Here is a 27,268-nt window from a genome sequence, read left to right as displayed (position 1 = left end):
TATGAAACAAAACTTCAGCGAACGTTTATTTCCATCATATGGAACTGGTAGCAAAGCCAAAGATTTCTGCACTTGAACACTGGTTACCACTCCCCACCCAGCCAGTGTACATTTACAGAGTCATCACATCCCCTCTAGAACCCAAAGCCCCATGCCGGGGCCTCTTCTCTCCTGCACACCTTCTTGCAGGGAGAACTTTCAGGCCTGAGGGGGGTGCCAGTTGCTTCTCCGCGCCTGCACGGGTATGAAATGTGGCACGCTGGCCAGGCTCCTCTCCTGCCTTGCACAGCAGCAGCATGGCCCTTGCCTTTCTTCATTGCCCTCCAAACTGGTCAGAGAGGAGGCACAGATTGCTAGAAGGGCAAGAAAAGTTGTAATTCACAGTCGTTTGCTACAGAAAGTGACTGGGATCAGTCCTTGGCTGCTTCTGCCTCCAAGCAATCCACTTAAGCCCCAGGAGAGGGGACAGATGAGATACTGGTATGGGGGTGGGAGTCCTCAGAAGGCACCCAGGAGACACTGGCTACAGAAGTGGGGTCTCTGGAGGCCTTCAAGATCTTGCAAGAAAATCCACTTGCTGTTGGCAGGTTAGCCTGAGAATCCCAGGGGCAGCTTCAGACATTGTGGGGACTCAGACCCACCCTCTCAGTCTGTAGCTATGGCAGTCAGAGGTTTGGCAATGTAGCCATGGTCACCTGGCCATGGCCCAGGGGCAGGGTCCAAACAAGAACCCTGGTGCCTCCTGCCCCTCCTACTGAGTCATGGTGCCACCTAAGCCATCTAGAAAGGCTCAACTTTTTGGCAAACATCTGCAGCAGAGCCACTGGAGGCAGGCGAGTGAGGTGCTGGCCTCTGTGAGGCAGGTGCAGCTCTGGGAGAACAGAATTCTCCCTCTCCTCCTCCTCTTACATGCTGACTGTGGCTCTAGGTTGGAACCTCAAGCATAAAGAACCAAAGTAAAGAGGATTTATAATCTAATACTCTCTCCTCTTCAGAAGGCAATGGGACCAGCAAAGGCTCAAACTCTCTCAAGATAATCTGCTTTTTTTTTTTATGTACTTGGCCTCTCTCCTGAGGCCTCACACCATCAAGCATGGAGAAAAAGGAAAAAAGGGCAAAGGAAGTCAAAAAACTGAACTAGGATTTGGGCAACAGCCTCCGCCTGCCCAACAGAACAGGCTTTTAGGGAACTAGACACACAGACCCGCTGTGACCCTGACTTTCACATTGATGGGTGAGTGGCAAGTGGGAGGTAATGAAATCTGGGAATGACAGGGGAGAGAAGGCAAACCTGCCTGGAGTGTCAGTCCCGGAGGCATTTGCCTCTCCCTTGGGGGCCAGCCAGGGACTTCCCAGTTAAGGAAGGGCCACAACACTTGTGGCATATTATGTCCGAGCTTGGCCCGTCTTCTTTCCTGTGCCCTCTGCCTCTGGGGGCAGGAGAAGGAGGAAGGGTGTGGTCCCTTGGGATCTCCTAGTGCTTTTCCAGCTCCCAGGAACAGGGCTGAGTTCCCAGAGTCAGTGCAATGAACGGTCCATTCCAATGAGGAAAAGGGAGGGTGTGGCTTGGGGACTGCACATCACACACAAGCCCACTCCAGCGTGGGGAGGGTGGGCATGGGACACAAAAGGGTCTGGGGCTGTCTCCAGACAGAGAAGTCCTTGTGGGGAGCTGGTCCGGGCCCAGGCCCTGCTTGGGAGTCAGGTCATGTAGCGGGTGATGGCACGGAGGGCGTACAGCAGAGCGGCTTGCATGCGCGCCTCCAGGAGCAGCAAGTTCACGTGGACCTGGGGCACAGAGGAGGGCACGTTGGCAACTGATGTCACTCCTCACCCCCCGACACCCCTCCCAGACTGCCTCGATCCCTGACTCACTTACCTCACCATTTCCTTTCCTACAGAGCTGCCCTGGCCTCTGCTAAGGCTCTGAGCAGTTTAGAACAAGGACAAGCACATTCATTCCTATCATGACTAAGCTCTGTATTCCTTAAAGCTAAAACAACCAGGCGCAGTGGCTCATTCCTGTAATTCCAGCACTTTAGGAGGCCGAGGCGGGTGGATCTCGAGGTCAGGAGTTTGAGACCAGCCCGGCCAACATAGTGAAACCCCATCTCTACTAAAAATACAAAAAATTAGCCGGGGGTGGTGGCGCGCACCTGTAGTTCCAGCTATTCAGGAGGCTGAGGCAGGAGAATCGCTTTAACCCAGGAGGCGGAGGTTGCAGTGAGCCAAGATTGTGCCACTGCACTCCAGCCTGGGCAACAGAGGGAGACTCCACCTCAAAAAAACAAACAAACAAACAAAACAAAACAAAAAAACCTCAGCGAGATAATGTGACTTGCCGAAAGTCACATTGCTATCAAGAGATAGTGTTATGATTTGAACCCAGGTCCACCAAGTTACCACTAATGTGAAGCAGGCACCCACGTTCCCATTTTACAGGTGAGTAAACAGACTCTGAAATCATACAGTGGAATAGGACTTCAATCCAGAACAACGGGCCCAGGTGTCCCACCTAGCAGGACAGACTCAGTCTGGGGACCCTCACTGGGTCCTAACCCCTTGCCCTCTCCATTGGCTGGGCTTGTCTACTTTCATCCTGCCCTGCCTGTATAGGTCATACCTTCTCTGAGTGGCGGAAGTGCCTCCAGAAGAGGTTGTACATTCTTCGGGTAGTCTTCTCTGGGTAGCAGGCCACTGTCTTGATATAGACCTTGAGGTTCCGCTCCAGGAGCTGGTTCACCTCCCCATAATCATAGTCATCATATCTGGATGGAAAGGTCCCAGCAGCATTACTCATGCTCTCCTCCAAGAGGCAGCTCCCTCCCCCCAGTCCCACCCTATAGAGGGAAGAAGAGAGCGTTGAGAAAAGTCAGAAGGTAGGCCGGGCGCGGTGGCTCACGCCTGGAATCCCAGCACTTTGGGAGGCTGAGGCGGGCAAATCACCTGAGGTGAGAAGTTCAAGACCAGCCTGGCCAACATGGAGAAACCCCATCTCTACTAAAAATACAAAATTGGCTGGGTGTGGTGGCCCATGCCTGTAATCCCAGCTACTCTGGAAGGCTGAGGCAGGAGAATCGCTTGAACCCAGGAGGCGGAGGTTGTGGTGAGCCGAGATCACACCATTGTACTCCAGCCTGGGCAACAAAAGCGAAACTCCATCTCAAAAAAAAAACAAAGAAAATAAAAGTCAGGAGAAACAGCTGATATCATGTATCACAGGCCGCATTGGCAGGGGACCACTTCAAGGAATACAGAGAATAAGCATGCTGTATTGAATACCAACTATGCGCCATGTGGAATCCTCAAAACTACTCTACACTATTGTGTATATGACGGGATGGTGTACGCAATCTGCTACATTCATCAACTCCACGTTATAGATGAGGAAACAGAATCAGAGAAAGGAAGTCACTTGCCCTAGTTAATACAGCAAGGAATGGTGTTTTTTTTGAGATAGAGTCTCACTCTGTCGCACAGGCTGGAGTGCAATGGCATGATCTCAGTTCACCGCAACCTCAGCCTCCTGGGTTCAAGCAATTCTCCTGCCTCAGCCTCCCAAGTAGCTGGGATTACAGGCGTGAGCCGCCACGCCTGGCCGGGAATGGGTTTTTAACCCAGCTCTGCCTAGCTCAGGGGTCATATCCACTACTCTATAGTAAAGGCCATGGAAGGTAGAGGAGGAAAGTCAGTGGAGAAGGAAGAGGATAAGGGTAAAAAGGAGCTTGTACTCATACTACAAATGGGCAACCTAAGCCCTGGAGAAGATGACTAACTTCTTCAAAGTCAAAAAGCAAGTTGGTGATGAGTCTAGAAGCCACTTAGTCATCCCCAGTCTAGTGAGCAAGGGGAGCCAATGTCAAAACAGATCAGTGTAGATGGAGGAATGACTGGCTGAAAACTGGAGGCCAGATTCGGAAGACAAAGAAATAGGAGCAAGGACCATGTCAGAGAGCGGAGAAGCCTGGACCTGAGGGCTGAGCGGAAACCAGCCTAAGCCACATTCTAAGCAGCCTGTCCTTGGCCAGCCATGAGTTGGAAACCTACTAGTGACTAGAGTAAGAGGATGGTTCATTAAGTATAGCTCAACCCATTCAGTGAAATATGATTTACAGCTAGTAATACACAGAAACACAAACTTTCTATAAGGAACATGTACCTTTTTTAAAACGGGGTAATTTTTTGGTGTTTGGTATAAACTGTTAAGTGAGAAAGGCAGGAAAAAAAATTCACGTGTTCACTAAAACATGCTCATGTTTGAGTAAATGAATAAAATAATTGAAATGAGTAGGGAAAGAAATGGCAACTTATTTTGTTTTTGTAAATTATATATGCTTTTGTTACTTGTACATAGAAAAAGAAAGGTGCCAGGTGTGGTGGCTCATGCCTATAATCCCAGCACCCTGGGAGGCCAAGGCAGGCAGATCACTTGAGCTCAGGAGTTTGAGACCAGCCTGAACAACATAGTGAAACACCATCTCTACTAAAAATGCAAAAATTAGCTGGGCATGGTGGCACCCACCTGTAGTTCCAGTTACTAAGGAGATGAGGCAGAAGGATCACCTGAGCCCAGGAGTTGGAGGGTGCAGTGGGCTGAGATCACTCCACTACACTCCAGCCTGGGTGACAGAGTAAGACTCTTGTCTTAAAAAAAAAAAAAAAAAAAAAAAAAATTGCCGAACACGGTGGCTCACGCCTGTAATCCCCAGCTCTTTGGGAGGCCGAGGTGGGCAGATCACGAGGTCAGAAGATCAAGACCATCCTGGCTAACAGGGTGAAATCCCATCTCTACTAAAAATACAAAAAATTACCTGGGCATGGTGGCGGGCACCTGTAATCCCTCCCAGCTACTCAGGAGGCTGAGGCAGGGAGAATTGCTTGAACCTGGGGGGCAGAGGTTGCAGTGAGCAGCGACTGCACCACTGCACTCCAGCCTGGGCAACAGAGCGAGACTCCGTCTCAAAAATCAATCAATCAATTAATTAATTAAAAAAAAAAAAAAAAAAAGCTGGGCATGGGTGGCTCATGCCTGTAACCCCAGCACTTTGGGATGCTGAGGCGGGCAGATCACCTGAAATGAGAAGTTCGAGACCAGCCTGGCCAACATGGAGAAACCCCATCTCTACTAAAAATACAAAATTAGCCAGGCATGGTGGCACATGCCTGTAATCCCAGCTACTCAGGAGGCTGAGGCGGGAGAATCACTTGAATCCGGGAGGCAGAGGTTGCAGTGAGCCAAGATCACGCCATTGCACTCCAGCCTGGGCAACAAGAGTGAAACACCATCTCAAAAAAGAAAAGAAAAGATAAGAAGGAGATAACTGATAACAATAAGAACAGATAGTATAATGGATAATTTTTATTTTATTTTTTGCTGTGTTGCCCAGGCTGGAGTGCAGTGGTGCAATCATGGCTCACTATAGCCTTGAGCTCTTAGACACAAGTGATCCTCCTGTCTCAGCCTCTAGAATACCTAAGACTATAGGCATGTACCACCACACTCAGCTAATTTTTATTTTTTTGTAGAGATAGGTCTTAATTATGTTGCCCAGGCTGAGGCACAAACTTCTGGCCTCACGTAATCCTCCTGCTTCAGCCTCCCAAAATGCTGGGATTGCAGGTGTGAGCCACTGCACCCAGCCTTTATTTTCTTTTTTGTTATCTGTGTTTTTCAATTTTATTTATTTTGAGATAGTGTCTTGCTCTGTTGCCCAGGCTGGAGCACAGTGGCATGATCTCAGCTCACTGCAACCTCTGCCTCCCGGGCTCAAGGGATCATCCTGCCTCAGCTTCCCAAGTAGCTGGACCCACAGGAATCAATAATAAATTAGTCAATTTTTGTTATTTTTTGTAGAGATGGGGTTTCACCACATAGTTCAGGTTGGTCTTGAACTCCTGGACTCCAGTGATCCACCCGCATCAGTCTCCCAAAGTGCTGGGGTTATAGGTGTAGGTCACCACTCCCAGCTGAGAGTTTTTATTTTAAATAAAAAATTAATTGTTCAAGCCATCACTCCCAGCTGTTTTATTTTAAATAAACAATTAATTGTTCTACGTATATGCTTGACAAGTAATTTCACATCTAGGATTTATCTACAAGGACTTATGCATAGATGCGTACATGGTGTTTGTAATAGTGAAAATCTGCAAACAACCTAAATATCCAATAATAGGGAAATGACTGAATGATCACAATACATCCATGCTCACAGATACCATGCAGTGGTTAAAAGCATAAAACAGGCTGAGTACAGTGGTTCATGCTTGCAATCCCAGCACTTTGGGAAGCCGAGGCAGGAGAATTGCTTGAGCCCAGGACTTCAAGACCAGCCTGGGCAATAGAGCAAGACCCTGTCTCTTTTAAAAAAAAAATAATAATAATAATAAAATATCTATTCGTGCTGATAAGGTAGTTCACAGATAGAGAAAATTACAGGACATGTCAAATCTGATCCCATCACCTTACAAAAATCAGAAAAGATTTAACAAGCAAAAAGATGAAAATGTAATTCATCATATAATAGTATGCAGAGATATCACTACTAAACAGTATTTTAGTGTATAGCCTTCCATACATTTTCCATGCATGCACAAACTGTTTAATATAAAAAAGAACATAAAGAAGATTTCTGTTGGTAATTAGCTTTCTTTTCTCTCAATACAGTCTGAATATTTTCCCACAGAAATACAAATAGACATCTATTTTTTTTTTTTTTTGAGACAGGGTCTTGCTCTGTCATCCAGACTGAAGTACAGTGGTATAATGATGGCTCATTGAAGCTTTGACCTCCTGAGCTCAAGAGATCCTCCCACCTCAGCCTTCCAAGTAGCTGAGACTATATAGGTGCATGCCACCACACAGGCAAATGTTTTAATTTTTTGTAGAGATGGAGGTTGCATTATATTGCCCAGGCTAGTCTTGAACTCCTGTTTCTCAAGCAATCCTTTCACATTGCCCTCCCAAAGTGCGGGATTACAGGCATGAGCCACCATGCCTGGCCTCTATTGTAATTTTTTTTTTTTTTTGAGACAGAGTCTTGCTCTGTCACCCAGGCTGGAGGAGTGCAGTGGTGCGATCCCGGCTTACTTTAGCCTCTGCCTCCCGGGTTCAAGCGATTCTCCTGCCTCAGCCTCTTGAGTAGCTGGGATTACAAATGCGTACCACCACAGCCAGCTAATTTTTGTATTTTTTAGTAGAACGGGGTTTCACCATGTTGGTCAGGCTGGTCTCGAACTCCTAATCTCATGATCTGCCTGCCTTGGCCTCCCAAAGTGCTGGGATTACAGGCGTGAGCCACTGCGCCCGGCCTATTGTAATTTGTAATAGCTGCATAATATTTCACTGAATAGATGTATCATTATTTAAAGTTCCCTACTGAGCATTTATGTTATCCTTATTTATTATGAGAGAAGAATTACTACTTGGAATGGAAATACAAACACAACTCTCTCTACACATATATATATAGTGTGTATGTGTATATGTATGTATATGTGTATATACGTGTGTGTGTGTATATATATGTACATACATATCAAACAACAGTTACCTCTGGGAGTGCAATTAAAGAGTTTCATTTACAACATTCAAACAATGAGTACTATCATCTTTCAAAATCACAATTTGATTTGAAAAATAGTATAGGCAAGAAGAAAGGAAAAGAAAAAAAACAAAAACAAAAAGAAAACGGAAACAACCGTGAACCCGGAATGAAGACTCGCAGTGCACATGTGCCCCAGGTGAAGGGACATGGGCTCACCTGATACCAAAGACGCAGTGGATGTAGTTCCAGATGGCCCTGCGGAGCACGGAGGTGTCCACCCCGCTGTGCATGGCGATGGTATTGTAGGTGAGGCTATAGGCTGCCTGGAACTTCTCGTCCAGCAGCTGCCCACCCTCAGGGTAGAGCCGCTGGATCAGTGAGTAGCCATGGTCTTCCCAAGTATAATCCTTAGGTAGGTGGGAAGGGATTGGTGAGTCTTTGGAGCCCAAGACCAGCCAGAGAGACCCCCATCCTCTGGACCTTGGATCTCCATAGCTCTCCTTCCTGGTACCATAAACCTAATGTGCTTCTTGCTCTGGGCCTCAGATGTCAAGGAAGGTACACTTTGGTGATGACCTTCTCCTTACGATCACCAACCCCTGAGCTTAGGGTATAGATGGGTTCCTTAAGGATTCACAGGGACCCCACTGCCCTCGTGGAATCTTGAGGGAAATAACGTACCCAACTCTATTTTTTTTTTTTTTGAGACAGGGTCTTGCTGTCACCCAGGCTGGAGCGCAGTAGTGCAATCACAGCTCACTGCGTCCTTGACCTCCTAGCTCAAGTGATCCTCCCACCTCAGCCATTCAAGTAGCTGGGACTACAGGCATGCACCACCTTCCAGCTAATTTTTTAAATGTCTTTGTAGGGACGGGGTTTCGCCATGTTGCCCAGGCTAGTCTCAAGCTCCTGGGCTCAAGCAATCCTCCCACCCTGGCTTCCCAAAGTGCTGGGATTACAGGTGTGAGCTACCATGCCCAGCTGGGTACCTAACTCTATAACTACTCAAACTATCCACCCACTGCATGTTCGTAAATGTGGAGCAATGGCCAAGAGTAGTAGAGAGAGCCCCACCTGGGCCCGGAAGGTGGGGGGCGCCTGAGCCCCTCTCCGGGTGAAGTCCTCATATCCAAAAGTAGGATCTTCCACAAAGCACAGCATGTCTGGGTGTGGAGAGGGCTCCAGGATGTCAGCTGAGGACCAGAAAGAGGTCACAGTGAGGCTGGGGCGTGGAGCATGCAAGCGTCCACTCCTGATTAATCACCAAACGGGGAAGGGGAAGGCAGAATAGAGGGCCAAAAAAGCCCCTTGCTATAGTGAGTGGGCAAGACCTCAGCTGGAGCCCGGCCTTGTGGAGGGGGTGGATCAGGCCCATTGACCCATGAAGTGAGGCCCCTGGTAACAATAACTTAAGTGGAAGTTATTTATGGATTGGTTCCCCCTGGGCCAGGCTCTGTGCTAAGATCTTTGCTTCTACTGCCCCACTAACCCCACATAGCAATCCTGAAGCCCTGAGATAGGAAGTGACTCGTCAGTGGTCGCACAACCAGAAAGGCTAGCAGTTCAGGATTCAAAGCCAGGTCTGAGCTCAAGGCCCAGGCTCAGAACCTCTTGGACGGGAAGCTGAGAAGTGGCTGCCTCTAGAACACAGGAGGCAGCTCCTCCTGACTAGAGATAGCCTAAGAAGGAGCAGCCCCAGGAGCCTGGATGCCTGTGATCCTGTACCTGAGGGGGTCACCAGCAGGCTCTCCGACTTCTCCAGCTCAAAGCGGCTCTCCATCTCCTCCTGGGACGTCCCCTCGTCCCGCAGCAGGCTCTCCTGCAGCTGCCGCATGCGCTCCATCAGTGCCTCCACTTCGCGGGCAGACTCAAAGCCCTGCAGGAGAGGGCCAGTGGTGACCAGCTACTCCTCCTCCTTCGGCCTCTGGGAAGCTCCACACATCCTTCCCACAGGCCAGGCCTTCCTAATGCTCACAAAGGCCTAGGGCATCCCCTGTGCCAGCCACTGTGCTGGACAGCACATGGGTCTGTGCTTCCTAAAGTGACATTTATGAAGCTACAGAATAGACACAACTTCCCTGAGAGGAAATTTTTAAAGTGTCTGTATTTTTGTATTAAAACAAACAATATTCAGTGAAAGGTAAACTTTGTAGTTTGAAAGTGCTAAAACCAACAGCCTTTGAGCCTCACAGCCCAGTGTGAGTAGAGGGTCTTATCTCCCCATTTCACAGATGAGGAAACTGAGCTTCAAAGTCAAATAACTTTTCTATGGTCTCTCACAGCAGCAGGTAGTGCAGGCACCAAAGATTGGGAAGCAGTAGCTTCTACCTAAGGACCAGAGGTCATCCCTGCTTCCTCCCCGATCAAGACCCAGGCCCGTGACTTACCCCAGAGTTGTTCAACGGGTCCCTGCTCGGGGGACTGCTCTGCTCACTGGGGGGTGTAGGTGCCTGGGGGGCAGGGCTGCCATCTGCATCCCCCTCAGGGAGGATGCCACAGCCAAACACAAAGGACGAGAGCGAGTGGCAGTGGGTGAGCAGGACCAGAGCCTGAATGAGCTCGGCCAGGGACCAGGTGTGCTCGCCGGTCTTCAGCAAGGCCTGGAGGGGACAGAAGGGGAGGTTAGAGCTGCTCAGTGCCTGCCCTGGGCTACCCACCAGGCACCAGCCAGGCCTCTGTGCTCCCTCAGACACCCGTCTCTCTGCCCCCTGCACCTGGATGTGCTCCTTGGTGATGAGCCATGGCCGATGCGCCAGCAACTTGTTGATCTCGCTGAGCTTGCGCAGCTTCTTGGGCGCCCGGTGGAGGCCCAGCAGCCAGTCAGGGTCACCACCGGTCTGCAGAAACTCGGCCATGTGGGAGCCTACCAGGTAAGAACACTGATGGCGGGCGGCAGCCTGCGGAGGTAGTGGACAGAGCCTGAGTCACCCTCCTCCCTTGGTGCCTGGCTCAGGGTGGGTACCCCATCAGGGGAGAGGTTGTAGGGCTCACTGTTGCCCAAGAGGCATGAAACCTAAGTTCTAAGTAACCCCAGCTCTGCCACCAGCTTGCAGGCCACCTGATTCCTTTTTGCACCTCAGTTTGCAAGCACTAATGATGCCTTTCTTCAAAACCTAAAATTTTCCTTCCAAGAAAAAACCAAAAACTCTACAGTTATAGAAAGCCAGGGCTTTCCCTGCTCTATGCTGCCTTCCCTCCTTGTCTATGGAATCAGTTCACAAAGCTCCCAGAAAAGAGATCAAAGGACAGAACCCCCCACAAAGCCACCTCTCCAAGTGTCAGGCCCAGAGAGGCTCACCATGATGGCAATGTAGTGGCGCCAGGAGCTGGCCAAGGGACCATCCGTGTGCAGCAGCAGATAGTGCAGGCGCCAGAAGCTGGTAAAGTAGTCAGGGTGCAGGCCCATCACCACTGCCAGGTTGTCCACTCGCCCAGAGGACATCAGTGCCTCCAGCCCCAGGTGCTGCTCGAGGCTCTCGGTCCCCTCCCGAAGGACCTGCCAAGCAAAGGGGAGGACAGCATGGATTTCCCTCCTGCCCCACTCATCAAAGAGACCAGCGTATTATTCCAGTGGGTTTCTAATGGCAAGAAAGTAAAAACCACCACAATGTCCAAAAAGAAACAATGGGGAGAATCAGATATTTTAATAAGCGACTCAATGAATACTTATTAGGTACCTTATATAATAATGGCCAGTACTTACACATACGATGCTATGTGCCAAGTACTGTTCAAGCATGCATATTTTAACTTATTTAACTCTCACAACAACAAAACTGGAGTTCTGTTTCTCCATTTTTAGGTAGGAAAACTCGGGTACAGAGAGTAAAAGTACGGTTTCTCCTCCCTTCATGGAGCATCTATTTTTTTTTTTTTTCTTTTTTTTTTTTGAGATAGAGTCTCACTTTGTCACCCAGGCTGGAGTGCAGTGGTGCGATCTTGGCTCACTGCAAGCTCTGCCTCCCAGGTTCACACCATTCTGCTGCCTCAGCCTCCCCAGCAGCTGGGACTACAGGCACACATCGCCATACCTGGCTAATTTTTTGTATTTTTAGTAGTGACGGGGTTTCACCGTGTTAGCCAAGATGGTCTCGATCTCTTGATCTTGTGATCCACCTGCCTCAGCTTCCCAAAGTGCTGGGATTACAGGTGTGAGCCACCGCGCCCGGCAGGAGCATCTATTCTAACACCGCAAATGCATATAACCATGGGGGCGGGTGCAAAATAGTCCACATATCCTAAGTGCTGTCTCCATGCCATCTCCGAGCTTACGGTTTTCTCTGCATGATTTCATGGGATCTTGCCAATAAGCCTGTGAGGTGAATACTATTATTTCCCCCACTTTGCCAGATGAGGAAACCAGGACGTTTTGTTCCTTGCTCAAAGTCACAGATCTTACAAATGACAGAATCGGATTCAAATTCAGATGAACTCCAAAGCCTATTTCGTTCTTCTTTTTTAAATAGAGACAGAGTCCCACTATGTTGTCCAGGCTGGTCTTGAACTCCTGGGCTCAAGTGATCCCTCTACCTTGGCGTCCCAAAGTGCTGGGATTACAGGTGTGAGCTACTGCACCTGGCTGCCTGTTTCTTTTCTTTATTATAAAAGAGTGGACTGGGCACGGTGGCTCACACCTGTAATCCCAGGACATTGGGAGGCAGAGATGGGCAGATCGCCCAAGGTCCAGAGTTCGAGACCAGCCTGATTAACATGGAGAAACCCCATCTCTACTAAAAATACAAAATTAGCTGGGCGTGGTGGCGCATGCCTGTAATCTCAGCTGCTCAGAAGGCTGAGGCAGGAGAACTGCTTGAACCCGGGAGGCAGAGGTTGCGGTGAGCCGAGATTGCGCCATTGCACTCCAGCCTGGGCAACAAGAACGAAACTTCGTCTCAAAAAAAAGAAAAAAAAAAGAGTGGTCATTTATAAATGAAAAAATAAAACACAAGAGCAATACCTGAGCTTAGAATTATGGGCCACAGACATAAATAATCAGCAAGTGGTTGTTCGCCTTACATTTACCAAGGAGTGGAGGAACAGGGGGTTTAGAGGGAGGTTAAACGTTTGTTACCTCATTAATTACTTGCCCTACACATTTAGGAAAAGCAAAGAGGAGAGGAAACAAAATTTTTCTTTTTTGAGACTGAGTCTCACTGTTGCCCAAGCTGAAGTGCAGTGGTGCAATCTCGGCTCACTGCAAGCTCCGCCTCCTGGGTTCACGCCATTCTCCTGCTTCAGCCTCTCAAGTAGCTGGGATTACAGGTGCCCGCCACCACGCCCGGCTAATTTTTTGTATTTTTGGTAGAGATGAGGTTTCACTGTGTTAGCCAGGATGGTCTCGATCTCCTGACCTCGTGATCCGCCCGCCTCGGCCTCCCAAAATGCTAGTATTACAGGCGTGAGCCACCGCGCCCAGTGAAACAAAAAATTTGTCCTTGTTCACTGAAGGCCAAAGAAAATGAGGAAACTAGTTTTACCTTTTTCTGCATGTTTTGAAGGTACCTCCACTATCCCAACACACTAGAATATAAGCTCCATAATGGCAAAGATTTTTGTCTTGTTCACTGCTGTATCCCAAGCAACCAGAACAGTGCCTCACACAGATTAATCATTCAATAGATATGTTAAGTAAATGAATGAATGAACTGACTCAGTAGATGAAGGATGTCTTTCTTGTATTAAGTGAAAAACAAAACAAAAAAACAAGTTGTAAACTATGACCTTGGTTCTGTACTGAAAGTAAGTATTGGCTTGAACAAAGCACAGTAAACAGTGGCAAATGGTTAACAGTGATGATCTCTGCAGGGTGTAGGAAGATACAGGAGATCAGAGCTTTCTGAAACAATGGAAATTTTAAAAATAATAAACATATATTACTTTTGAGACAGAAAAGAACATGTAATATATGTACAGTCACGGATGAGAAGATAAACATAGATAGTTCTATCTTCTTAAGGGAAACAGGCACTGATCTAGGAATCGAAAGTTTGGCCATGCAAAAAAAAAAAAAGTTTGGCCACTACCTGGCTATTAGCACTTGATTTCTTTCAGCCTGTTTCTTCCCAGTAAAATGAAGTTCATAGTGCCTGCTTCACAGAGCCGTTTTGTGAATTAAATGAATCAGAAATCAGAAAGGAATAGTTTAAAGCTGTAATTTAAGGAACAGGAAAAGACGCCTGCCCACCAATATGCCATGTCCTTTCTTCCCAGGGAAAAAAGATCCCTAATCCCTTCCAAGCTTACCTCCTCCACGGGGATGAAGGCGCTGGGCCCTCGAGGGCCTCGCCGAGCCCGACTCTCCCTCTGCTCCTGGGGGGAACACATGGAGGTCAGTCCGCAGTAGAAGGGAGAATAAAGAGGATAATTACCTACCCAGCTTCTTCCTCCTATCCAAGGGGCTCCACTGAACTGTTAAACCCACCTTTCTAGCATCCTTTGGATGGCAGAGCCAGGTGGGAGATAAATGCACGTTTGGAAGGGTAAGCAAGAAAGAGGGCTCACTCCAGGCTGAGTTCTTCAGGAACTGGGCTGGGACCCAGGAATCCCAGCATGTGGGATGGGAGGGTCCTGGAGAAGGAACTATATAGCCACCATGCTGCACATCTCCAGGAGGCCACCTTCTCAGTGGTCCCAGAGAACTTATACAAGAACACCCCACAGTTTGCACCCTGAAGCCAGGTAGCCAAGTACCCCAGATGCCTCAGAAGCAGCTTCAATTTCTCTCACATGTTCATTCATTTCTTTCTTCTTCTTCCGTTTTTTTTTTTTTTTTTTTTTGAGACGGAGTATCACTCTTGTTGCCCAGGCTGGAGCGCAATGGCGTGATCTCGGCTCACTGCAATCTCTACCTCCTGGGTTCAAGCGATTCTCCTGCCTCAGCCTCCCAAGTAGCTGGGATTACAGGCGTGCGCCACCGCCCTCGCCTAATTTTTTATTTTTATTTTTATTATTTTAATTTATTTATTTAGTTTTTTTTTTTTTTGAGACAGTCTCGCTCTGTCGCCCAGGCTGGAGTGCAGTGGCCGGATCTCAGCTCACTGCAAGCTCCGCCTCCCGGGTTTATGCCATTCTCCTGCCTCAGCCTCCCAAGTAGCTGGGACTACAGGTGCTCGCTACCTCGCCCAGCTAGTTTTTGTGTATTTTTTTAGTAGAGACGGGGTTTCACCGTGTTAGCCAGGATGGTCTCGATCTCCTGACCTTGTGATCCGCCCGTCTCGGCCTCCCAAAGTGCTGGGATTACAGGCTTGAGCCACCGCACCCGGCCATAATTTTTTATTTTTAGTAGAGACAGGGTTTCTCCATGTTGGCCAGGCTGGTCTCAAACCCCCGACCTCAGGTGATCCGCCCACCTCAGCCACCCAAAGTGCTGGGATTACAGGAATGAGCCACTGCAACTGGCCCCTTCTTCTTTAGTGATGCAGTCATAGCTTACTATAGCCTCAAACTGCTGGGCTCAATGGATCCTCCTGCCTTGGCCTCCCAAAGCACTGGGATTACAGATGAGAGCCATCATGCCTGGCTGCTTATCTGTCCTCCCACCACCAACACCTCATCAACTAACACCCCCTCTTGTCTGGACCACTACTCACAGCCTCACCAGTTGTCCCCCGGCCTCCTCAGCCCTGGCCTTTCCTATCCATCCTCTACCCAGTAGCCACATTAACTTTCTGAATATAAATCTGATCAGCTGACTTAAAATCCTACCTCCCCTTCCCATGGGCTTCCAGATAAAATTACTGGCCCAGTCCTACTGGTCACTCCTTTGGCAAAGCTAAACCATGGCATCTAGGAACCCCTCACCTATGACCCCAAAATTCCCAGGGTTTTTGCTTCTAAAAACACTGTCATCAAATTGTCTGTTTTGTTTCCCTGCTACCAGATCACATTTAGTGGACAGCAGCGCCAGGCCATTCATACTAGCCTGTGAATGAAGACAGAGAAAGCCGAAAGGCATGGAGGGAATCCGAGCAGGGTGTACAAGGCTGATGGAAGCAACCATTTTGACCTGTATATGCTGGAGCCTCTTTAGAAACCACTAAAATCATGTACTCACTACATCTGCTTCTCCTAGTCCTAGAGATGGGGTTCAGGAAGGATGCTCTACTTATTCATTTATTTTGTTAATCTGAGAGTGGAAGCGGCTCTCAGCACTGGCCTTGGTTACAGTTTACCCAAATCAGAGCCATGCCCTCACTGGACAGGGATAGGAGGCGCCCAGTTCTCCCCTCCCCATTAAGATCTAGACTTAGTACCAGCCCTCACGTATCTGGGAACTAAAAACTAAAATTGAACCTTCCTTCTCAGATGGCCAAAAGCCCACTGAGGAGGCAGAGTTCTGGGACTCCAGAAGACTACAAAGTCTCTGGAGTAGGTACCAATTCTGCAACTAACTTGCTATGTGGCTCTGGGAAAGTTAAAGGCGTAAACTCTCTAGGCCTTAATCCTGGTAGGTAAAGTAGCCCAGCTACCTTCAAAAAGAGAGTTGAGCTGACTGTGCAGGCCCCTTTCAGCCCACACTTCTGGGAACTTCCCGGCCAGGCTGGTCCAAGTTCAGCGTAGTAACCACCACAATCCCTAAACACTCCCCTTTGGAGCTTCCCTCCCCCCTCACCAAAGAAAAAGCCCCACAGCTCTGTAAAGGAGATAAGGATTGCTGACTCCACAAACTGGGCCTCCACCTCAGGGGACCTGAGGACAGAACAGCAAGCCACAGCAGGGTAGGGTGGAGCAGAACTGGGAGAGGCAGAGAGGGCCCATCAGGGGTGCTAGGGAAGGACAGGAATAGCCTTGGGAATCCCAACTAACTCCAAAATCTGACCCAGGAATTGTCAAAAGAAGGAGCTCTAAGACATGGGTCTCGATCCATCAACATTTTCAGCAATAACAACAACAATATACAGTGCAGTTAAAAGATAGGGGCCCGGCTGGGCGCGGTGGCTCAAGCCTGTAATCCCAGCACTTTGGGAGGCCGAGACGGGTGGATCACGAGGTCAGGAGATCAAGACCATCCTGGCTAACACGGTGAAACCCCGTCTCTACTAAAAAATACAAAAAACTAGCCTGGCGAGGTGGCGGGCGCCTGTAGTCCCAGCTACTCAGGAGGCTGAGGCAGGAGAATGGCATAAACCCGGGAGGCGGAGCTTGCAGTGAGCTGAGATCCGGCCACTGCACTCCAGCCTGGGCGACAGAGCGAGACTCTGTCTCAAAAAAAAAAAAAAAAAAAAGATAGGGGCCCTTGGCTGACACAGCAGCTCATCCCAGCACCTTGAGAGGCTGAGGCAGGAGGGTCCCTTGAGGCCAGGAATTCGAGACCAGCCTGGGTAACAGTGAGATCCCTATCTCTACAAATAGTACATTAGCTGGGCATGGTGGCACACAACCTGTAGTCCCAGCTACTCAGGAGGCTGCTGAGACAGGAGGATTGCCTGAGCCCAGGAGTTTGAGGTTACAGCAAGCTATGATCGTACCACGGCATTCTAGCCTGAGCAACAGGCAAGACCCTGTCTCAAAAAAAAAAAAGAAAAAAAAAAAGAAAAAAAAAAAGATGGGGCTCTTGACACAAATTGTATGAGCTCAAATGACAGCTCCACCACCTGCTATCCCTTAGCTTTATAAGCCTCAGTTTCCTTACCAAATAATGGGGATAATAGTACCTACTTTCACTGGCTAGTGACGAGGATTTCATGAGATAACACTGTGTAGCTTACCTCAATACCTCCATCACAATAAGCACTTAATAAACGTTAGGTATCATTAACTTCCTTACTGTATCAAACAAGGGCTTCTCAACCCAAGCAGTACATTAGAATCCTTTAAGAAGCTTTACAAAAACAACAATGCCAAGGTCCCACCTCCCACAATTCTAATTCAGTTGTCTGGGGTGCGGCCTCAGCATAACAGCTAGGGTGAGGACCATTGTTTACACCATTTATAGATCACTTTCTCAAGTATAAGGCACTATGCTAAGTGCTTTCTAGGTGGAAACAATTAATTTGTTCACTCAACAAATATTTTTGATGGCTACATTGCAAGCAGCAATAAAAAGACAAAGCCCTCGGCCTTCATAAAATTCAGAATCTGATAAATAGGATTTCAAAGCACAGATTCTATAAAGTGAGTGAAATAAACCAGTAACTGTATGATGGGGAGGGAGAGTGTGCAATATTTTAGTGTAACTAGACAGGAAAAGTCATTGAGGAGGTGGTCTTTGAGCTGTTATTTAAATGATGAGAAGGCAGCAAGGCCTGTAAAGATTTAGGGGGCCTAGGGGGCGTGGCTCACACCTGTAACCCTGGTACTTTGGAAGGCTTGGTGGGTGAGGATCACCTGAGGCTAGGAATTTGAGACCAGCCTGGGCAACACAGTAAGACACCCTCTCTTAAAAAACAAACAGGCCGGGCGCGGTGGCTCAAGCCTGTAATCCCAGCACTTTGGGAGGCCGAGGCGGGTGGATCACGAGGTCAGGAGATCGAGACTATCCTGGCTAACATGGTGAAACCCCGTCTCTACTAAAAATACAAAAAATTAGCCGGGCACGGTGGCGGGCGCCTGTAGTCCCAGCTACTTGGGAGGCTGAGGCGGGAGAATGGCGTGAACCCGGGAGGCGGAGCTTGCAGTGAGCCGAGATCACGCCACTGCACTCCAGCCTGGGAGACACAGTGAGACTCCGTCTCAAAAAAAAAAAAAAAAAAAACAGGCCGGGTGCAGTGGCTCACACCTGTAATCCTAGCACTTTGAGAGGCGAGGCAGGTGGATCATCAGAGGTCGGGAGTTCAAGACCAGCCTGACCAACATGGAGAAACCCCGTCTCTACTAGAAATACAAAAAATTAGCCAGGCGTGGTGGTGCATGCCTGAATCCCAGCTACTCGGGGGGCTGAGGCAGAATTGCTTGAACCCAGGAGGCAGAGGTTGTGGTGAGCTGAGATCGCGCCACTGCACTCCAGCCAGGGCAACAAGAGTGAAACTCCGTCTCAAAACAAACACCCCAAAAACTAGGGGGACCAGCATTCCAGCCAGAGGAAACAGATAGTATAAAGCCCTAAAGGCAAGACCAAGTAGATTTGAATCCATGGCTCCAATACCTTGAATGCTTCCCCGAACCCGACAGAGGAAGCAGGCAGGGCAGCATACCACTGCCAAGAAATGACCCCTCCAAGTCAGCCCACCCTGCCCCAATTCCCTGGAGTGGGGAGTCAGTAATAATAGTGGTACGTAACAAGGCTGGTTACCACTGGCTAAGCATTAATTTCACATGCACTACCTGTACTTTAGGGCAGACTGTAAAAAGAGGATAATGGCCCCAGATCTGTGCCTGGTTCCTATTTTTTTCTTTTTTCTTGATACGGAGTCTCACTCTGTCACCCAGGCTGGAGTGCAGTGGTGCGATCTCAGCTCACTGCAGCCTCCGCCCCCCGAGTTCAGGCAAGTCTGCCTCAGCCTCCTAAGTAGCTAGGATTATAGGGGTGCACTACCACGCCCAGCTAATTTTTGTATTTTTAGTAGAGACGTGATCTGCCCACCTCGGCCTCCCAAAGTGCTGGGATTACAGGCGTGAGCCACCATGCCCAGCCTTTTTTTTTTTTTTTTTTTTTTAAATAGAGATGAGCTCTCACTGTGTTGCCCAGGCTGGTCTCAAACTCCTGGGCTCAAGTGATCTTCCCGCCTCAGCCTCCCAAAGTGCTGGGATTACAGGCATGAGCCACCATGCCTGGCATGGATCATAATTTAAGCACTTACTATATGTTAATTTTTAAATTAGCTCAGGTACTTGCACACAGGTTCCATCTCATTTTCATTTGTTTTTGGGTGGCGGCAGAGTCTCTACTTTGCACACAAGGAAAGATTAAGGGTTCAAAGGTTAGGCACCAGCTGACAAGTGGCCAATCTGAGATGTGAACCCAGGGCTGTCTGGCTTCTAAGGTCCATTCCACTTCACAATAACAGCTTTGGGAAACGGTCCCAGCCTTGGAGAGTTGAACCCAGCTCAGTCTGGCTTCCAAGGGTTTGGTCCACTACCCATATCCTCTTCTTGGAGAAGCCCCAGACTTTATTCTTGGTTACCCTATATTATCCTTTATAGAGCCTATACCTCAACTCAGCTACAGACACCTGGTTACCCACTCTGCCAGCTGGGAAGGAACAGACACTATTTCTCCTTTGCCTGCCCCCAGCTGAATTCAGATATTTTCCTGGGTTTACACCTGAGAAGACGATACAGAAATATAGCCCAAGCAGCCCTGGACCTCCAGCCTTGCAGTAGGCAGGGTAGAGGGGGTGTGAGTGAGTGGTGCCATACACTTGTCTGCCCATCATGAGCTGGGCACCACGCTAAGTGCTTTACACATCTGATTGTGCCAGTTCCTCCCAACCACCCAGGGAGAAATAGTTTCTTCTTTGGAGACAGGGCAGGGAGGCTCAGAAAGGTCCTTTTCCAAATGGGCACAATTCAGATCTGACTCCATGGCTGGAAGAGTTCACAAGAGTCAGCTAAGCCAACAAGGGGCAACTAGTCACGAACACTTATTAGGTGCAAAGAGCAGCGCTGGGGATGAGACCTGCAGGGTATCTCCAGCAAGGGACTGTTTCACATCACTGGGACCAAAGCTCCTACATGGAGAAGGGGGACTGGAGGAGGGTGTGCAAGGGGACTTATCTAGTGGGGGGGGGAAGGGCTTCCCTGAAGAAGAAATGATGTCTGAGAAAGTTTGTTTTGTTTTGAGACGGAGTTTCACTCTGTCACACAGGCTGGAGTGCAGTGGAGCAATTTCAGCTCACTGCAACCTCTGCCTCCCGGGTTCAAGCAATTCTCCTACCTCAGCCTCCCGAGTAGCTGGGACTACAGGTGTGTGCCACCACATAGGGTTAATTTTTTGTATTTTTAGTAGAGATGGGATTTCACCGTGTTAGCTAGGATGGTCTCGATCTCCTGACCTCATGATCCACCTACCTCAGTCTCTCAAAGTGCTCAAATTACAGGTGTGAGCCACTGCACCCAGCCTGTTTTTTTTTTTTTTTTTTTTGAGACAGTCTTGCTCTGTCACCCAAGCTGGAGTGCAGTGGCATGATCACGGTTCACTGCAACCTCTGCCTCCCAGGCTCAAGCAATCCTCCCACCTCAGCCTTCCAAGTAGTTGGCACACACCACCATGCCTGGCTAACTTTTGTATATTTTGTAGAGACGGGGTTTCACCATGTTGTCCAGGCTGGTTTTGAACTCCTGGGCTCAAGCAATCCATCTGCCTCAGCCTCCCAAAATGTTAGTATTACAGGCATGAGCCACCGCATCTGGCCAAGAAAGTTATTCTGGAGCCTAATACTACCAGTACTAGAGTGAAGTCCTTGGAACTTTCTGAAGATACACACATCTGAAGGCAATGAGCTCCTGAAAGGGAGTGTGTGGTGAAGTGACAGGGAGTTAAGGGAGCTGCACGCCTGGGTCGTCTCTTGGGCCTCGGACACCTGACTCAAAGATCGGCACCCTGCTGTCTTCTAAGGAGGCCACTCAAAGCAGAAACCATCCCAAGGTCCTCTTTTTTCAAGAGAGAGGAATACACAGAAACCTCCCAGATATGCCAGGTGAGGTGGCTCATGCCTGTAATCTCAGCACTTTGGGAGGCCAAGGCAGATGGATCACCTGAGGTCAGGAGTTCGAGATCAGCCTGGCCAACATGGTGAAACTCTGTTTCTACTAAAAATACAAAAATTAGCTGGGCGTGGTGGCACGTGCCTGTAATCCCAACTACTAGGGAGGCTGAGGCAGGAGAATTGCTTGAACCTGGGAGATGGAGGTTGCAGTGAGCTAAGATCATGCCACTGCACTCCAGCCTGGGCAACAGAGCAAGATTCCATCTCAAAAAAAAAAAAAAAAGAAAGAAAAAGAAAAAGAAAAACCTCCCAGATAGCACCAGTTTTCTCCATTGAGGAAACATGGCTTCTGTGTAAACATCCCTCCCTCAAAGCCTTTTCTCCCTAGACCAGTTTCCAGGCACTGTCCCAGAGAGGGGTGTACAGTGTCTGATCTCAGGAACAGGCCCGGGCACCCCCTTGTGAGACACTCTGGAGAAAGCTGTGCATGCCATGGCCACATTCTGATAATAGCAAGCAAGTTTCATGCAGTTACTATGTTCCAGTCACGGTGCTTCAGCCTTTGCTTGTATTCTGAGTTAATTCTCCCTACAATCCCTTGAAGACACTGTAAAATCCCCATGGGAAGAAACTACAGATCAGAGAAGTGATTACTGGCTAAGCCACACACAGCAAGTTAGCAGGAGGGCTGGGACACGAACCCAGGCCGCTTGCTCTCTACTGTCCAGGTGTTCTCAATAGTAACATCATTTCCATCTTTCCAAAGTCGTCACACCGCTGAGAAGCTGCAGAAGAGCCATTCCTCCACATGGCGCTCCTAAATCATGGCAGGGAAGGGTAAGCAAGCTAACAAAAACCAGGGCACAAACCATGTACTGACGGAGGTAGGATCCCCAGAAACCACGTTACTCAGAGAACAGCAGGGATTTTCCTGGGGTCACACAGCACTCCACCAAATCCCAGGTCCAGAACACAACCTCCACCACACTCTAGGCCTGTAAACTAAAGCAACTAGAAGCTCACAGTGCCATGCAATCTCCGAAATCATAAGGCCAAAGAACAAGCTATCCACTGGGGTTGGTGAAGAAAGCCTCTGAGCCCATCGTGGGCCTCAAAGCTCTTCCTGTAAAATGGGGCTATAGCGTAGCTTGTATTTTGCTGGTTTAGTCCTGAAGACTTAGATTAAAGGCGAAAAAAACTCAGAGCCTAGTATCTAGTAGGTGCATAATAAATGATAAGATGTCCATTATCGCTGCTGCTGGTGGTGGAGGAGTGCGAATTGTCAGTCTGGTTAGGTCCAGCCTAATTCCCGGCCTCCCTGCAAAGCCCCTGCGGGCTATGCCCGGGTGCGAAGGCGGGGGGGCGGGGGGGAACGCCGCGAAGGGAGGGCGGGGGAGGAATTTCTGGAAAACAAACTTCTGGGCCCTCAGACGACTTACTTAGCAGGGCGCAGCCTAACCCGCGCTTGGCTTCGGAAGCCGCGAAGGGGGTTGTCCCCTCTCTCCCGAGCTTTGGCTGCCGCCGCCGCGTACCGGGCGGTCAGCCAAGCCCCCAGAGCCCCTGCGCTCTCCCTCCAAAGCAGGAGTGCTGGGGACAGGGGATGAGGTCGACTTTCGCTGGCCAGTCCCAGGTGCCTACGCCCCGCACTGGGGGACAGGAGCCGAGACGCACCCCAGCAAGGGTCCTCTGCCCGCCGGCCCCCGCGAAGAGGAAGGGACTCCGCGGAAGGGGGCGGGGAGGAGGAGTGGTCGGGCCGCTCCGGCCGGGATTTGCCTGGACTTGAAGACGTTCAGGAGCCCAAAGCCCAGAGAGCCTCCAGAAGGCTTCTCCCTCATTGGCCAGGAGTCCGAGGGAGACGAGGAAGGATCCGCGGCCCCGGGGGGGAGGGGGGAGGGGGAGAGGGAAGGGAAGGGGGAGAGGGAGGGGGCGGGGGAAGGGGGAGGGGTGTCGAGGGCCGCGGCTGCCAGTTGATGCAACCGGGGTCCCGGGTTACGCGCTTGGTTTTCCCTCCCCGAGCCTGGGACACACCGACTCAGCTCCGGACAGCCTGCGGCTCAGACGCGGCTCGGGGTTCCGGGGAAGAGGGGCGTCGCGCGGCCGCCGCTTACCTCTCCGGGGCCCGAGTCGCCGACGCCGCCCGGGGCGAACCGCAGGTAGTCCTTGAGCTCCGCGCGGCACTCAGAGTCCGCCACGATCATGGTGCGCGCCAGGACCCGGTCGCGGCTCGCCGACGACCCGTGCACCCGAGCGGATTTCGGACGGACGCCCGAAGGAAGCCGGGACTGGTCGCCGCCGGGGAGCTTCTAGAACCCCGGGGCGTCTCTCGGGGCTCCAGAATGCTCCGGAATCCGAGAACCGCCGCTGCGGTGCTGGACTCTTCCCCGAGTCGGGCTTTGGGAACGGCGAACGGCCTCGGGGGCCGGGGAAGGGCCGCAGCGCAGGGGTTTTCACGGCCTCGGAAGTCCGCAGGGGCCAAGGTTGCTCGCGGACCCAGCGCTCCTCAGCATCCCCGCCGCGGAACTGCCTGCGCTCGCCGGGCTCTGACACCAGCAGCTCAACCCGCTGCGGTCCCCGGGGGAGGGCGGGGACACAAAAGCCCCGTGGTCCAGCCAATCAGAGGTCTGTTCCCTCGGGGAGGCGGGGGAAGCTCCGCCCCCTGGAGTCGGTGGCTCCGCCAATCAGCACCGGGAAGAGCCCGGAATTGTGGGAGTTGTAGTCCGCCTCGGGCGAATGTTGCAAACTTTTGCAAGACGGTTTAGTCAGATCGCTGGCAATACCAGACAGTAGTGACAGCCAGAAGAGTCATTAGGGTTGCGTGATGAAAAGGGACTTCACTGGGCTAGGCCAAACAGGCGAGTGTGAAATCTCCTAAATCAATTCTTCATCTTTTCAGTTCCTGGAGGGACTGGTTTGGGTTAGGAGAGGTTTGGCTCCCGTCCTATCCGGTGCTGCTAATTATAGAACCGAACCCCAGATGTTTAGAGGTCAGAGGGCACAACCCTGCTCCCCCTAGTCTCGGAGAAGCTCCAAAGATGCCAGACACAGGGGATTCACCGTATTTGTGGAGCCTCAGGAAAAGCCTTCATGCCTTGAAATGTCATTGGTAACTTTGTGTCGAACCTCAATCCCTATTGCTGAAAGTTTTCTTCCTTCTGCTACCAGTCCTGGCTTCCACCCCTGCCACCCTCCTCGAAACTTTGTAACAAGGTGTTCTGCTGGATCTTTGCTCACCTCTCCCTCTGACCACTCCTTCTCTGACTCCTCTTTCGCTACCCACTCCCTAAAACGTGGGTGCTTCCCCAGTTTCTGTTTTTATCCCTCTTCCCTCCAGACACTCTCCCTGATCTCATCTACTTCCTGGCCTTCAACTCGTCTCTTGCCAGAAAGTTGCCTCTACCAATACCTCAGCACCTCCAAGCTAAATTCATTTTCTATTCATTTCAAACGGAGGCTCTTCTGTCACAGTTTTCCTTCGGACCTCCTTTTTTCTTGTTTCCATTTTAAAGTTATTGTTTATTCTAGACAGGGAATCCTGTCAGGGGTGAGGGTGGATAAGACCCCCAAGTCTCCCTCTGAGACTTCTAAGTCTAGCCTTACAATTCCAAAGACTAAACCAAGATTGGGCCATTGCACTCCATCCAGCCTGGGCAACAGAGTGAGACTCCGTCTCCTGCCTCCAGCTTCTTGGGGAAAGGAGATTCATCTCACCTTCCCCTGAGCTCCCAAGGCACTTGAGCTGGATCTCTTTTAACATGTATCACATTCTACCTAGTTTTTTTTTTTGTTTTTTTGTTTTTTGGGGTTTTTTTGGTAAATAGGGACATATGTCTCAATATGTTGCCCAGGCTGGTCTCAAACTCCTGAGCTCAAGCGATTCTCTCACCTCAGCCTCCTAGAGTGCTAGGATTATAGGCATGAGCTACCATGCCCGGCCACATTGTACCTTGTATTGTAATTTTCTATGTATATGTTTTGTCTGACCCTTTTTTCTTTTTATTAGTATTGTTTTTTAGAGATGGGGTGTAGCTTTGTCACCCAAACTGGAGTACACTGGCATGATCTTAGAACACTGCAGCTTCAAATTCCTGGGCTCAAGCGATATTCCCTCCTGAGCCCCCCAGATCAGTCACTGGGGTTACAGGTGTGCACTACTGAGTCTGGCTTATCTGATCTTTTTGATTATAAACTCCTTGAGGGCAGAGTGTACATCTTTTGTTTTTTTTTTTTTTTTGAAACAGAGTCTCGCTCTGTCGCCCAGGCTGGAGTGCAGTGGCCCAATCTTGGCTCACTGCAACCTCTGCCTCCTGGATTCAAGCAATTCTCCTGCCTCAGCCTCCCGAGTAGCTGGGATTACAGGCAAGTGCCACCATGCCCGGCTAATTTTTGTATTTTTAGTAGAGACGGGGTTTCAACATGTTGGTCAGGCTGCTCTCGAACTCCTGACCTCGTGATCTGCCCGCCTCGGCCTCCCAAAGTGCTGACATTACAGGTGTGAGCCCGCAGGGTCTACATCTTGACATCCATCTCCTGCCCTATGTCACCTAGCAAAATGTCCTGTCAATCATATGCCCTTGGTCACCGAATCTTCCTTTCCATTAACTTACCCTCTAAACTACCCTGTGTCAGCTTCAGTTCTCATTTAAAAAATTTACTATGTAATGTCAAAGTCCAGATCAATAGGCTTTACTGGTATTTCATCAGCTACAGAATTAAGATCAAACTCCTTGGGCGGGCATGGTGGCTCATGCCTGTAATCCTAGCACTTTGGGAGGCCAAGGCAGGCGGATCACCTGAGGTCAGGAGTTCAAGATCATCCGGGCCAACATGGTGAAACCCCATCTCTACTAAAAATACAAAAATTAGCTAAGCATGGTGGTGCACACCTGTAGTCCTAGCTACTCGAGAAGCTGGGGCAGGAGAATCGCTTGAACCTGGGAGGCAGAGGTTGCAGTGAGCTGAGATTGTGCTACTGCACTACAGCCTGGGTGTCAGAGCGAAACTCTGTCTCAAAAAACAAACAAACGAAAAGATCAAACTCCTATCTTAACATTCAAGGTTTGCCAAGATGTGCCTTAATTTACCCTCCCATTCTTATCACCTGCAACATCCATGTTTCTTGTTTGGCCTTAAAGTCTTTCTTTCAGAACTCTTCCTTGCAAATCTCTACCCATTGAAATAGTAGCCATCATTCAATGCCTTTATTCCTGTTTGTGGCCTGAAGCAAGACTTTAAATGACACAGCCTCCAAAAAGCTCAGCTGAAAGTAATCTCACCCAGTCCTCAACACCTTCAACACATTCTTTTTATCTCTTTCTACCACTGATCTCCAAACTTGGTGTATGCTTGATATCATGTGTATATATCTCACCACTTCCCTCCAACTGATGATAAAATCTCTTATTGACCACGTGTGCAAAGTGAGGAAACTTGAGCTCAGAAAGGTAAAATTGGCCAGGCATAGTGGCTAACATCTGTAATCCCAGCATTTGGGGAGGCCAAAAGGGAGGATTCCTTGATCCCAAGAGTTCAAGACCAGCCTGGTCAACATGGAGAAATCCTGTAGTCATAAAAACTACAAAAATCAGCAGGGTGTGGTGGCATGTGCCTATAATCCCATCTACTTGGGAGGTTGGCCAACATGGTGAAATCCCATCTCTACTAAAAACACAAAAATTAGCTGGTGTGGTGCGAGCACCTGTAATCCCAGCTACTCGACAGGCGGAGGCAAGGGAATAGCTTGAACCTGGGAGATGGAGGTTGCAGATTGCGCCATTGCATCAAAAAAATAAAAATAAAAAGAACAATAAAAATAAAAACAAAAATTGCTTATCAGGGTCACACAGTATCTTCTTTTGACTGCACAAGGCTATGTTAGAGCACTTTTGTTTGTTTGTTTTTTGTTTTCTGTGAGACGAAGTTTCGCTCTTGTTGCCCAGGCTGGAGTGCAATGGCGTGATCTCAGCTCACCGCAACCTCCGTCTTCTAGGTTCAAGCGATTCTCCTGCCTCCGCCTCCCAAGTAGCTGGGATTACAGGCACGCATCACCATGCCCGGCTAATTTTGTATTTTTTTTTTTTTATTTTTTATTTATTTTTTTTTTTAATTTTTTTTTTTTTTTTTTTTTTTTTTAATTATACC

General features: G+C 49.4%; 1 protein-coding gene across 1 annotated transcript; it reads right to left on the bottom strand.

The window, feature by feature from the left end:
* SESN2 (sestrin 2) lies at positions 1-23,724 on the bottom strand. Its single transcript, XM_025356360.1, has 10 exons — positions 23,239-23,724; positions 13,788-13,853; positions 10,843-11,040; positions 10,259-10,441; positions 9,932-10,144; positions 9,270-9,420; positions 8,619-8,737; positions 7,761-7,951; positions 2,624-2,768; positions 1-1,788 (listed from the first exon to the last, which is right to left on the bottom strand). The coding sequence occupies exons 1-10, from the start codon at positions 23,326-23,328 to the stop codon at positions 1,702-1,704; spliced, it is 1,443 nt and encodes a 480-aa protein (XP_025212145.1). The 5' UTR covers positions 23,329-23,724; the 3' UTR covers positions 1-1,701.
* Between the last annotated feature and the right edge of the window lie 3,544 nt (positions 23,725-27,268).

The sequence above is a fragment of the Theropithecus gelada genome, chromosome 1 (assembly GCF_003255815.1).
Source record: "Theropithecus gelada isolate Dixy chromosome 1, Tgel_1.0, whole genome shotgun sequence".
Lineage (NCBI taxonomy): Eukaryota > Metazoa > Chordata > Mammalia > Primates > Cercopithecidae > Theropithecus > Theropithecus gelada.
The sequence above is the reverse complement of the archived record's forward strand: the minus strand, read 5'-3'. Positions and strand labels throughout refer to the sequence as shown.